This window comes from Chanodichthys erythropterus, chromosome 11 (genome assembly GCF_024489055.1).
Source record: "Chanodichthys erythropterus isolate Z2021 chromosome 11, ASM2448905v1, whole genome shotgun sequence".
NCBI classification, from domain to species: Eukaryota; Metazoa; Chordata; class Actinopteri; order Cypriniformes; family Xenocyprididae; genus Chanodichthys; species Chanodichthys erythropterus.
Genome location: NC_090231.1, coordinates 6,872,662 through 6,887,450, shown reverse-complemented (window position 1 = coordinate 6,887,450; position 14,789 = coordinate 6,872,662). Strand labels below are relative to the sequence as shown.

At 35.9% G+C, this 14,789-nt stretch overlaps 1 protein-coding gene across 8 annotated transcripts in view; it reads left to right on the top strand.

The window, feature by feature from the left end:
- Positions 1-14,789, top strand: part of LOC137030830 (A-kinase anchor protein 13-like) — a 107,899-nt gene that overhangs the window by 23,098 nt on the left and 70,012 nt on the right. For 7 of the 8 annotated variants that reach the window (XM_067401278.1, XM_067401277.1, XM_067401276.1 and 4 more), the window contains 4 exons: positions 3,515-3,802; positions 8,519-8,702; positions 10,094-10,298; positions 12,447-14,184. In XM_067401278.1, coding sequence (XP_067257379.1) covers positions 3,515-3,802; positions 8,519-8,702; positions 10,094-10,298; positions 12,447-14,184 — 2,415 coding nt within the window. The remainder of the gene's footprint in view (positions 1-3,514; positions 3,803-8,518; positions 8,703-10,093; positions 10,299-12,446; positions 14,185-14,789) is intronic. The other variant, XM_067401280.1, reaches the window with a different exon arrangement.

The window sequence follows — 14,789 nt, the reverse complement described above, 5'->3', positions numbered from 1 at the left end:
TTAAAATAAAATAATAAATTCAATTAAACATTTGAATGAATAGTTTTTTTGAAGAGTAAGAACTCTTCAAGAGATTTTTGCTTCAAGATCCAACTGTTTTTAAAAAGTTAAAGGGTTAGTTCACGCAAAAAATGAAAATTACCCCATCATTTACTCACCCTCAAGCCATCCTAGATGTAAATGACTTTCTTCTTTCAGACGAATACAATCAGAGTTATAATTACAAAAGGTCCTTGTTCTTCCAAACTTTATAATGACAGTGAATAGAGGATGAGATTTTGAAGCCCAAAAAAAGCGCATCCATCCATCATAAAAGATAAGCACAAGGCTCTGGGGGGTTAATTAAGGCCTTTGTGTAAGAAAAAATATCCATATTTATAACTTAAACTAAAATAACTAGCTTCCGACAATGGCTGTACGCATCAATTTATGGTGAAAGAGTAAACTCTGACCCGACACGTGACGTATTGACGAATGCGGAAGCGCATAGGGGTTACTCTTTTGGCGTATGTTTTGGCATAAACATGGATTTTTTCTTTTTTTTTACACAAACGCATCACTTCGCTTCAGAAGGCTTTTATTAACCCCCTGGAGCTGTATGGTTATCTTTTATGATGGATGGATGTGCTTTTTTTGGCCTTCAAAATCTCAAGCCCCACCATTATAAAGCTTGCAAGAGCCAGGATATTTTTTTAATGTAACTCCAATTGTGCTCTTTAGGAAGAAGAAAGTCATTTACACCTAGGATGGCTTGAGGGTGAGTAAATCATAGGGTAATTTTCATTTTTGGTTGAACTATCCCTTTAAGTCGTTTACACGACAACGATGTAATAAAACTGAATATGTAAACTGAACTGAGCCAGTAAACTGAACACATAATATATGTATACGCACGACGTCACCGTTTTCACAAATTCACGTTTTTATAGTTTACACAGAGACGATAACAGTATAATTTTCAAATATTTGCATATTGAAACCAGTTTTCAAAAATTTGCATTTTCAGGCCCCCAAAACAATGTTGTTGCGTGAATGAGCAGCCAAAACGCATAAAAAGTTTTTAGTTTATAATTGAAAAGGGTGTCGTGTAAACGCCCCCTAATGTGTCACTATTTTTTTATTGAGTGCTAGATGATAAGCTAAATCTTGAAATAATAAAATTGGGGGAAACATTTAAATTTCCAATATCAGGCAATACCTGCAAGGTCAAAGTTTTAAAAACACTTTACATGAAAATCAGGCTACAAATGATACAAATGCATAAACTGGGACAAGAAAAACTATTTTAGCTCTGAAAAATGACACTCATCAAATTTCAGATTGATTACAGAAATTAAGTTTCACATTAACTTATTGCCAGATATTAAAGTTGAGGGATGTGTTTGCTCTGGGTGTGACTGTGAGTTCGAGTGATGAATGTTTAACTGTCCATGTTCTTCTGACTGTGTATTTTGGGACTTTTTTGTTTACTCAGTAAGGGGGAAAATGGATTTGGTGAACATGCTGCCCTCTGTCCTCTTTTTAAGAAATCGCCTTTGGCAGAGAAACATGAGCACGTCTCTGTACTCACTTTCCTCATGTACACTTTTTCCTGTCAACAAAACATGTTTGCTTGTTGATCGAATCCTATTAAGGGATTGAGCCAAAATGAACATGATGTAGTTCAGCCCCATAGAGAGATTTCAGTGCAGAAACGTGATTTGTGTATTTGTAGCATAAATTTAGGCATACCCTATTAGACTGTTATCTCATTCTAGGACTCTTGTGTTTTTAGTGTCTTTTTGGACTGTTTGGCGACTGACGCAAACCCTCTCGTTGCAGAGATGCTCACTCAGCTTGAATGAATGGAGTTGAGAGCAGCAATGCTTACTCTTGTGTTTCAGTCATTATGTTCAGTGTCAGGTGTAATGCCTCAGCAGTCAGTGAAGGGGATGATCCGCTGATCAGGGAGATTACAGGGAGAGACAGTGGACACTTGTGAATCCAGTTTGAGTGTTTATGTATGGCTTCTAAATATGAACTCAAAATTGACCTTTTACTATATAATTATAGCAGATCTTAAAGGGTTAGTTCACACAAACAGAAAATTCTGTCATTAATTACTCACTCTCATGTACACCCGTAAGACCTTCATTCATCTTCAGAAGATATTTTTGATGAAATCCGATGGCTTAGTGAGGCCTGCATTGACAGCAAGATAATTAACACTTTCAATGCCCAGAAAGCTACTGAAGACATATTTAAAACAGTTCATGTGACTACAGTGGTTTAACCTTAATGTTATGAAGCGATGAGGATACTTTTTTGTGCCAAAAAAACAAAATAATATATATTTTTTTATTTTTTTTTTTTTTTGGCCCACAAAAGGTTTTATATTCATAAACAGTTTTTTTTACACACTACATGAAAGGTAGTATCCAAAAAAGCATAATGGGGGCACTTTATTAATTACTCTTTCTAAAGCTGAGGGAATAATTACAGTAACCAGTAACAAAATAGCATTTAATCACATTTTATACTGTTGGATAAAATTGGGTGTCCTGCTTTACATTATTGCTTAATTAATATTCGGTTTCACTCAGAAATATGTTACATTATGGATGTTAAATATTAATACTGCTTTATTTTGTCTTTATTTCTGGTATCCTGTTCTTGCATTACTCTTCTGTAAAGTGTGTAAATAGGACATTGCTGAAATATTTGCTCCGGAAATAGATGTTACACCATACAGTATTTGTCTTATTCACAGTTTCACAGTTTGCATTACAAACAGCAGTAATTCTGCATAATGTTATATATTGTAAGCAATATATGAATTGATTTATGTTAGTGTGAATGGTATTTTAGTTACTGTTCAGAGACTGGTATACACATAACAGAAGTCAATACCACTAGGAGGATGTTTGGAATTCTTGGAAATGTTGTTGCACATAAATATGGGTTTGTCCCTTTTCCCAGGAGGTTGACCATGTGCCACTTTGTGTGGTGAGACCTGGCTGCCATTTTTATATGTACCACAGGGTTCAGCCACTGTAATTATTCTCTTATTATGAGTTGCTACTGCAGTAATGATTTGTTGTTTTTATAACTGCCAGGAATGAGATATTGCATTTAATAGTTGGACAAATGATTGTAATTTAACAATAAATTATGCAAACAAAATGCTGACAATAACTTTATAATTACACCAGACATGAGTTGGATGCCTTTACTGACAGCTGTACCCAACCTAATTATTTTATTTTATTTTATTTTATTTTATTTTATTTTATTTTATTTTATTTTATTTTATTTTATTTTAATTATTTCATTTCATTTTAATTATTTTTTATTTTTATTTTTTTATTTTAGCAGAGGTCAGCTAAATGACTCAAATGTCTGATAATGACACCATTTTTGCTGTGCTTTCCCCCCTCCATTTACCTTTGACATTTCACATTATTAGTCATCAAGATCAGTTATTGTCTTATGTGTTTAACAGCTGTTATGATGTGATCTTTCCCTCTCTGTGCAGCTCATAACTGCTGTGAGTCAGTGCTGGTCACCCTTTGCTCGGCGGGACCAGACGGTTACGTTCATACTCTGGCCACCGAGCACCTGCGCTTCATGCAGGACCTGGCCTTCGACATGGCCCAGTTTCTGGTGAGCGCGGTGGGGCAGACGGGCATACTGGAAGAGGCTCTACTACTGGATGAGCATCAGATCCCCCTGCAGGAGTGTGAAAAGCTGGACCAGAGTCTGTCCCTGGCCCTCAGACATCTCACGCTGCCCCCTGGCTGGAGCCTGCTGGGGAAGAACACACGTGAGTAGATCTGGGTTGTAGGTTCAATGCATGAAGTATTATTGATACACCATGAGCAAAAACTGAAAGTAAATAGTAAGGTAAGTAGTCATTCATTTGTACTAGCTTTTGGTCTCATTTTTTGTAACTATTCATCACAAGAGCTCAAATCAGCATATTTTTTACCTTAAAGGCACACTATGTAGATTTTCGCCACTAGAGGTCGCCTTTTCAAAACAAAGGCGTAGCTTGATGACATAACTTGGATTTATGGGAGGTGTCATCTTTGCCTCACAGCCGTTGGAAAAGAATCCGATGGTACTCGGGCAGAAATCATGTTCTTGTGTGAGATTATTAACGTTACAGTAGTATGAAGCAGTGCTGTGGGAGCTGAAACGAGGTCGCTGGAGCGATTGCTAATGAGAGACGAGCGCGACACATGCCTCGAGAGCAGCGGGACTTTTATTATGCCACAGCCGCCATTTCCGCTTCTTCCGGTCAAGCGTATGTGAGGGAACGCAGCGCTGTTTATCATATTAGATACATTTGAGTGTGTTGAAAATGTTATAAAGTTACTCTGTGCGTTCACTCGGTGGCTGCTATGAGACACTTGTTGCACGCTGCAGTAAGCTAGATGGTAAAACATGATACTCGCGGTAAATCAAGAAAACAAGATTTTAACAATAAGACTGATGATTATTGACAATGATTATTTTTCTGTCTATAAATGTATCAGAACAGTTGTTCCCTTGTCTAATAAAACATATATTAAAGCAAAATAAAACCGGAAATCGAGGGTAACGCGGGTGTGATGTCATTGATAGGCGACGCACAGACACGGTCCATATCCTGGTTAAAGTGGCTCTGGATTTAAACATTCTTGGAAACATCTGGGATTATATAAGTATACATGTCAACAAAATATATAACATTGTTCTAGTGTTTTTTGGGTATTTTAATCCCAAAATTGTGCCTTTAACTGATCATGACAAAGAAAAGTCAGTGTTTAGGTCAAAGGACTTTCTATAAATTCTTGTAAAATGAAAACAATTGCAGCCCTTTGCTTTTTCATCTCTGTACATCATCCAATAGGAGATTATCATACATTATCAAACAGGATTGATCCTGTAGGGGGCGACTAAGCATTAGCATTAGTGTAGTTCATCTGGTTTATATTTGATTTTTCACACTCTACATAACCAATAAAAAAATACAATTTACTGCCACGTCATTTAATATAAACTTATATATATTATGTATTATAATATAAAAATATAAACTGCTACATTTTGGAGAGCTTATAAAATGTTTTTCCAGTTTCAAGACTGAAGTGCATGTTTGAGCTGTTTTAACTGAAAGCAACTTACACTGACATATCTTACTTTTTTTTTTTTTGTCTCAAGATGCACACCAGTAATTTTTTTGTTTGTTTGTTTGTTTTCTAGTTCACGTTTATAAAAGCTACTTTAATGTCCTAGTTGAACTAAGGCCTTAATCTAAGCCCTGTCTGTGAAACCAGGCCTTAGTTTCATGTGGATCTATTTCAAGTTAAAGTATTTTTGGCCTATGACTGTTTTATCTCCATTTTCTCATTTATCTTTTTGTTCTTTTTGGGGTTTCATTACAAGTTTACACTCCTGGGCAAAAAAGATGGGCCAAGCCAAAAATGGCAAAATATTTAGTGGTCTTTTAATGGTCTTAACCGTTTTAATCACAAATCACTGGTCAGGAAAATAAACAAGAACTGCACAAATACTGTAGATGAAGAAACTTAACACAGAATAGCCTTTTCCAACTTGCAGACTGCTTCTTTACAGGAAGAAATCATTGTTCCACTCAATGATAATGGCTTCAAACAGTTCACGAGTAGCTGAAAAATGTCTCCCAGTTCATTTGAGTTTAATGTGAGACCAAATATTCACAGTAGGGTTCAAATCTGGACACTGATCAAGCCAAAACAAGCCACTTCTTGGTTCTCTTTACATTTTGAGCAGGAGAATGTCTTGTTGAAACATAACATCTGATCATTCCTCTTTAGACAACTACTTTTCGTTTGTGGTAAACAAGCCATTCTGCAATTTTCTCCTGTACTCCAAAGCATTAAATGACTTTTCACAGTGAAGTAGCTCATACCTCCATACCTTACTGTGCTAGAGATGCATTTATTATTACATTTCTCATTAGATTTTCGAAGACACCGCTCTGGAGCATCACCATGCCACTCATTGTGTTTCATTGTGATTCACTCCACGCACAACTTCCCACATTCTGCCAAAAACTTAATTCTGTCTTTGATGTTTTTCTGAGACATCAATGGCTTTTGAAGTAGTGCATTTGCTTAAATTTTGCTAATTTCCTGACCAATAATTTGTGGTTAAGACAATTAAAGGCTTAGTGTTTAGCCATTTTGGGCTCAGCCCATTTTGTTTGCCCAGGAGTGTAGAAGAGAATGTACTGGATGATATTCTAGAGCACATATCTGCAGCCAAATAAACGTCCCTAAATGACATTCCAGATCAGGTTCCAAGTAATCAGAACAGTTCCTTTGAGTTCACAGCGGTCACATGATGCTTGACAGGTCAGTTACAGTTTGACGTTAATTACAGTTGCCAGATCTTTTTAAATATTTAATTAACTGGCATTGTTTTGGCCTGGTTCTTCTCTGCTCAATCACAATACTAAGTTCTTGTCTGGTGGGTTTTTATTATGCTAGAAAATAGCTAGCTGGCTTCTAAAACTGCTAAACTTAAACTTAAAACTATTACAAACTTAAAACCTTTTCACTTTCTGGCTAACTTTTCAATCAATACTGATTTCGAGAGAGAAAGTCATTTTACCTGTCCCACTTTGTGGAGTAAACTCCCGGTATTACAGTATCTGCTTTCTGTCTAAACCAAAAGAGACTTAAAGCTGCAGTCTAACTTTTTTTTGGTTACAAATTATCCGAAATCAATTTTTGAGCAAGTACATAACCAGCCAATGTTCAAAACTATCTAATTATCTTGTCTCGATTCACAACAGTAAGCTAAAATAAATAATGTTTTATAATAAGAGCGACATGGTGGATTTCCGCGGGAAATTCAAGCATGCAGCAGTTCGTCTGTGCGTCATTACGTCACATCCGTAAACAGAAAGGAAGGAGTCCGTCCAGGCTAGTCTGTTTTATCACGTGAGGATGCTACTGGTAACGGATCATTTATAGCCTTTTCTCACAGCAGCTGAAATAATTAAACTTATCATTTTGATGGCGGATTGTAATCCAGAAAACTCTAAATGACAATCATCAGTGACAACTGGAGATTCACTCATAGTCAAAAAACAAAAGACTTTGGACTGTGGAGTGGCTACAGAAATTGAAATCTACATGTAATGCTAATATACACTAAATACACAGTCACGCAGTGCTGATGTTGTTAACATTAACAATTTGAGAACAATATAACCGTAATAATAATTTGCACGGTTTGGCTTGATCCGAGCTGAGCGATCGTTAGATTTAATCATCATTGGCAGCGCGATTTATTGTAGGCCTAATGCTTTTTTTCCTCAGTTGGTCAGAACAAAAGTGGCAGACATGTTACTTATTTGTTCAGATGATATTTTCCAGTGAAAATTCTTATATTGGTCATATTTTCAAGACGTAGAATCTGTGATTCTGAAGTTCAGTATCCACACCGGTGCGGTGATTGACAGCAAGCATTAGATTCATCCGCGCTGACGCGCTGTGCCGATTCACAACGCACGTACAGATAACTGTTCCGCATATGACTGCAATTGCAGGTTTCAAACAAGAGATGCCGACAAAGTGGAAAAATCACGCACTGCAGCTTTAATCTAATGGTTCCTGCAATAATGTGTTTAATTACCCACCATATTCCTACCTAAAATGAACATCTGCACTGGAAAAAATATTTTACTCTGCTTAACTTGAACCAGAAAACAATTATTTGCCCTAAAATATGAAATAAATGTCATAGAAAACATTAACTTGAACTTTTTCATGCATGTCGACACATTGTTACAACACTAATTTTATGTTTTGAAACAAATTATAAGTAAACTGTTTGTGTTTCTTGAAAAATATTGCTTCAATTAATGTTTTGCAAGACCTCATAATTCCAAGCAAAAATGATTTTTTAGAATTAAAAGGTTCTATCTATATTTGACCCGTTCCAAAAATCCCCATTTACAAATATGAGAGGATTTTGATATTGTACATTTAGAATACATTTAGAGTCTCTGTCATTTTCATGTATGAAACCTTAGAACCTTCAGAAAACCTTCAGAACCTTATAATTCCAAGGTGATGATTTGTCTCTATTCTACTATGTATTTGTGTTATCGTTTGCAATTTGTTTATTTGTGTGTAAGATATTGCAACTGAATTACCCAAATTATCAAATAATTATGAGATAATATTTACATTTCTTCCCTGTGGGTTCGAAAATGGTATTTAATATTGATATTTTTCAAGGAAGTTAGAAATTCTTGTAGGGTATTCCACTAGGTTATAGTATTCATAACTAGCTGTATATAATAACAATTTAAGTCTATGGAATGTCCCTATTTGCCTTGATAAGTAAAATGTGTGTGTGTGTGTGTCAAGACACTTCAAATAAAGCTATTGATTATCATCGATATGCTTTTGATACGTATTGATAACACAGACACTGATCCAGGTCTGGTTTATGTTCATCCATTTTTTTTTCTCTGAACACTCTTGTATCTGTCCTTCAGGACTGGAACCTCAAGAGACTCTTCTACACTTTGCAGCTCGTCGCGGGCTCCTCAAAGTGGCCAGTTTTCTCCTCGAGCAGCCAGGGGCCCGAGAGGCCCTCCACCTCTGTAACAAACAGGGAGACACACCGGTGGTCATCGCTGAGAGCCGAGGACACACAGAATTGCTGGAGCTCTTCAGCCGGTGAGTAACGCATTTGCATACACAGCCTGTTATTCACATGAAAACAACATAAATATGTACTGATGGAGTGAATAGGAACTTGGTGGACACCGGGACTTGACATTAACACCCGCCAAATGCGGGTGGATTTCAGCAGTGCCATGTAACACAGTCACTCCTACTAGTCACTTTGGCAGGTTGAATTTTATATATACATTTTTCAATTGTAATAATAAACTACTATGTGTAATGTATTGTCAAAAATATCGACAAGAATATCAAAACTGAAACATCTGAAATGCTTCCAATACTCATTTTCCACAGAATAGATATATACAATACTAGCTGCACTTTCTCGCTTTCTCATCTCTTCGACAGATCGTTGACACACAAACTTTATTGTTCAGAAAGGCATTTATTTTCAATAAAAATGAAAATAATGTTCTTAAAGTGGAAATAAACTACCTAACGAGTGATTAATAATATTAGAAGTATTTATTGGGTAGGGTTAGGGGAAGGTGCTGGGTGGGTTGGGCTTATTCTCCCAATAAGGCAGCATCCATTTAATAATTTTAATAAATAAAATCATTTACACTATGATATTATTGCATCCTGTTAATGTACAAAAATACTGAGGTGCAAATAGTATCTGCCAATATAAAGCATAGATAGCATTTAATTGCTATTTACATGGTGTAAATAGAATATATTGCAATTTTCACCTAGTGTAAATAGCCGCTGCCATAAAATAACACCGTTTCTCTTAAAATTAGAAATTAAGTTGAAATTTAATGTGGCTATCAAAGCTCAGATAATTTGTATTTGGAAGAATTGTATAAAAAAATTCAATTTATAACAATCTCTGACTTTTGTTTGCAGAGATTGGTATTTTGGTAAATACTGAATATAGTACGAGACGTCTAAAATCACCTTAAAATATAGTTGAGAGGCTTTTTTTTTCCATACAAGAAACATCTGAGAAGCAGGAAGTCTCCATTAGCTCTCCTTTTAATCTCATTGCTGAGACATTAAAGCGATCTAATTGCGTATTATTCTTTCATCTGAAGCGTGCTGCTTCAGAGAGCAGTGACTGTTGCTTTCCTGTGAGCTGACAAAAATCACTCCACCCAGCATTAGTCAGTGCTCCAGGCTCAGATTTTAAGCATTACCTCTTATTATTAACATACAAGAGTTGGCCAAAGAGTAGAAACTATAGATTTGGCTGCATAAAAACTTGATTTGTGTATTTGGTTCATTCTCAACTGCCTCTTGAACAAATAAATCAAAGCAGTCCATGCATAAGAACATTTAATTATATTGAGTGTCTTGACAACAGTAGTGTTATTTTGTTTGAAGTTGAAATGAAACAGTCTGGGCATATCCTGTTCATCCGAGGGCTTGTTTTGATTTAGGGAGGATTTGAATACAGACGCTGACGTTGAGACGTTCAGACAGATCTCCTCCTCGGGCAGTCGTGTGGTACAGCACCACCCCTCTCTGAACACCTACACCCTCTCTGTGGGCGCCGGGCCGGGCGGTGCATCACCCAGCCTGCAGGCCGACATCCTGGAGCTGCGCAGACTGATTCTATGCCATTGTCAGGGGAAGGTGAGTCAGGTCAGTCTTTTCTAGATGTTTAACACTATCTGTTTCTCTCTCTCTTTTTCTCCGTCTGTCTTTTTGGTTCTGTATTCTGTTTTTGAGTGTCATGAACATTTCCAGAATTATTCAGCATTATGAGGACAATATGTGTAAATGTGAAGAATAATAAGGATGATGTTTTGATGAAGACAGAATAATTCGAATGTAAGGAAAACATTACTTCAGCTGGAACCATGTGGTTAAAAATGTGATATCATAAAAGATATCACAAGATTTAATTGGAAATGTCACAGCTTAAGATGATTCAAAGTGAAGGACAAAGTAATATGCATTATATACATAATATACACTCATATCAATAAATGCAAAATGTAGGTAGTATCCAGTGGTTTTATTCTATCTAACCCATTAAAATGTAATGCTGCCAATTTGTGACATGCATATATTAAAAAATTCTGATGAAAAACAATGTTTTTCCATTACACCCTAAACACAGCATTTATCGTGCTGTATTAATCATATCTAACATAAAAGCTTGTGTTTACATAATATGTGTGTATATACACTACCATTCAAAAGTTTGGAAACATTATTATTTTTAATGTTTTTGAAAGAAGTCTCTTCTACTCATCAAGCCTGCATTTATTTGATCAAAAATACAGAAAAAACAGTAATATTGTGAAATATTATTACAATTTAAAGTAATGGTTTTCTATTATAATATACTTTAAAATATAATTTATGTCTGTGATGCATAGCTGAATTTTTCAGCATCATTAAATCCAGTCTTCGGTGTCACATGATCCTTCAGAAATCATTATGATATGTTGATTTATTACAAATGTTGTGCTGCTTTTTTTTTATAATGTGATACTTTTTTTCAGGATTCTTTGATGAATAAAAAGTTAAAAAAGAGCAGCATTTATTTAAATTAAATCTTTTGTAACAATATACACCACCGTTCAAAAGTTTGGGGTCAGTATCTTTTTCTTTCTTTCTTTTTTTGGAAGAAATTCATACTTCAGCAAGGATGTGTTAAATTGATAAAAAGTGATAGTAAAGATTTATATTGTCAAAAATATTTATATTTTGAATAAATGCTATTGTTTTTTTACTATTTATTCATCAGTGAATCCTGAAAAAAGTATCACAATTTACAAAAAATATTAAGCAAACCAACTGTTTCCAACTTTGATAATAACTGAGCATCAAATCAGCATATTATAATGATTTCTGAAGGATCATGTGACACAAAAGACTGGAGTAATGATGCTGAAAATTCAGCTTTGCATTACAAAAAAATATACATATATTTTAAAGTATATTAAAATAGAAAACCATTATTTTAAATTGTAATATTATTTCACAATATTACTGTTTTTTCTGTATTTTTTTGATCAAATAAATGCAGGCTTGATGAGTAGAAGAGACTTCTTTTAAAAACATTAAAAATAGTAATGTTTCCAAACTTTTGAATGGTTGTGTATACATTATAAAATTCTTATATATTATATATACAGTATATATATATACATTATATATATATATATATATATACATATATATATATATATATATATATATATAAAACACACACACATATACATATACATACATATATATATATATATATATATATATATATATATATATATATATATATATATATATATATATATATATATATATATATATATATATATATATATATATATATATATATACACACACATACATATACATATATATATATATATATATATATATATATATATATATATATATATATATATATATATATATATATATATATAATATATATATATAATATACATGTGTGTGCGTGCGTGCGTGTTTATATGTGAATTAGCATTTACTTCTCTGAACAACTTTAAACATTGTACTTCTCATGTTACTGCCTCTTTAGGATGAATTGCTGTGTTGTCTTCCTCATTTGTTGGATTTTGGAAATGTCTGCTAAATGAATACATACTATTATGCAGACAACAGAAGGGAACTTGTTTGCCAAGAAATATCCCTCAGATTTCAACCTCCACCATACAACTCTAGATCTGCTATTCATTGCAGTGACATAACTGTAGAGTTAGAGAAATGCTTGAGGGAGAGAAAGCTCTAAATCTGTTATTCTCTGTTCATGTTCAGGGAGGAGTTGTGTTTCAGCAGAGCTCAGACTCTCTGCACATTGCCCAAGAATGTGATCACGGCCTGGAGACCAGAGTTTGCTGTTGTGAAGAGGCACCGCACGACTCCCTTGATACCAGAGAACGAGGGTTCACTCCTTTTAGCACAGGAGAAAACAAAGGAGAATGTAATGACCGCCTGGATCCCTCACAAATCAGGGAGGGTGACGGAGGACCCTCGCTCAGCTGTGAAACTGCCACGGCTCTCCTACACAATGGCAATAGTGAAGATAAGTGGGTGTGTGCTTATGAAAACAGTGAGACCGATTGCAGAGCGCTAGAGGAGAGCTCAGCTGCTGGTGTAGTTCCTACCGGGGACATTGGCGATAGTAGTGATGGTTTGCAGAGCAATTCTGAGAGCATAGCCTACAGAACCTCTTCCTGTGGACAACAGAAAGAGGAAGTTGATAAAGCGGACCACTTAATCTGTGAAAGCCAGGAAAAAGGACGCAACTCTGTAGAGGTGAAAGCATTGGAGGAGAAAGAGCTATCTGAGCGTAGCCCCACCGTTGAGTCAGGAGATATGGGAATTACTCAGTCTTTGGACACGCCGGAAAACTCGGATGTTGAATCTTGTTCTCAGGGTGCTGAGACTGATGATGAGGAAGAGGATAGATGCGGAGATCTCATAGAACCAGAGGAGATGCGGAAAGAAAGCAAGGAACCACTGGAAGTAAATCCAAATGGAGATGCACCTCTAGATTGCTCGAAACATGAAAATGAAATGTGTGTTTGTCGAGACTTTCGTGATGAAACTGGAGTCCCAGGAACTCTGAAGGGATCTGAGGGAGGCGTTTGTGAGAATATCAGGTGTAATGTGGAAGACCATCTTGATTCTTCAAGAACCTCTGATCAAGAAGATGCCAATGAAGAGTTTCATGAGACTCTAGAAATGCCATACGTGGATGGCGACCAACAGGAGGAGGAACTCTCAAGGACTTCGGCTGCTGAACATGAGAGTGTTTCATGCCTGCATGAAATTAATCAAGAGGTCTCGCCTGTAGAAAATCCAATTACTTCAATTGAAGATGCAGTGGAAGAAGGAAGTGAGGCTGACAGACAGAGACTATTAAGTTCTTCCGATATCTTACAAACTGAACCTGTACCAGAACCTGGATCTCCTACAGGAACTAGTGAGGACACCTTAGAACCTGAAGAACTTCTTTTAGGTTCTGGCTGTGAGGGGATGGAGAATGTCCATGAGAACCTGGAGAACAAACCCAGTTGTGAAGCTCAGGCAACTCTGGAGGAAGTTCTTGAGTCAGCGATTCCTGCTGATATGGAGAAAGTGAATCTCCCAGATGATCCTTCTCAGGATCCCAGGCAGGATATGACCTCAAACAATGAGGTCATGTGGGGCACATCAGAAATAGAGTCTTCTGAAGGAAATTCAGACATAGTTTTTGTAAATACTAATGAATCTGGAGATCAAGACACACCTGTACTAGTAGAGTCAAATGAGTCAGGAATCTCTGAGGAAAGTCTGGCAGTCAATGCAGAAGATCTGATGAGTGTTTTGGTCCACAGTGACCATGTAGATGGTGCCTTACACGTCTCAAAGGCACTTGATAAGGATGACATTATAGATTCTTCTATATGTCCTGAACAAACCCGGGAAAGCTTCGATCCTGTGTCTCAAGACGCTGAATCTGCAGTGCATGAGGTTGGACAACCAATGGTTGAAGACGACCTATTAAAAGGTGAGTTGAATGATATATTTATGACATTTTCCAGAAAATACTCTTTTACCAACATTATAAACACTATAAACTACTGGCGTGTGGGAAATGCTCTATACAAAAATGAACTTCAGCTCGCTTTGCAAGTTTTGCGTGATTGGCGTAATTGCATTATATAAGTACTTTAGAATATAAGTTGCAGCACATTTCAGATGATAAAAATATGTGACTTACATTATGGATGCATTTGATGACATATATGGGCATATATTTGATGACACAGTGTGATTGCATGACTGGTTTTCCAAGTCTCTCTGAAAGCACCCGCCTTCCATAATAAACCAGAATTAAGTAATTATATCTTTCAGATCCAACAGAATAATTGTAAGTAGTCTGTGTGCCTCCATCAGCCTGAGAGAACAGGGCGTATTTATCATGATATATGAACATAACAAAATGTAGCTTAGCAACAGGTGATGTCATTATGGGATGTCCAGGAAAGTGAAGTTAGAAGACGAGGTCAGCATCCATTTCCTGACCTTTTTTCTCTGTTCTCACAGTGACCGAAAAAGTACATTGGTACACCCATGTTTTTGAAGGATATTGTTATCTTTGCGGAATTACGT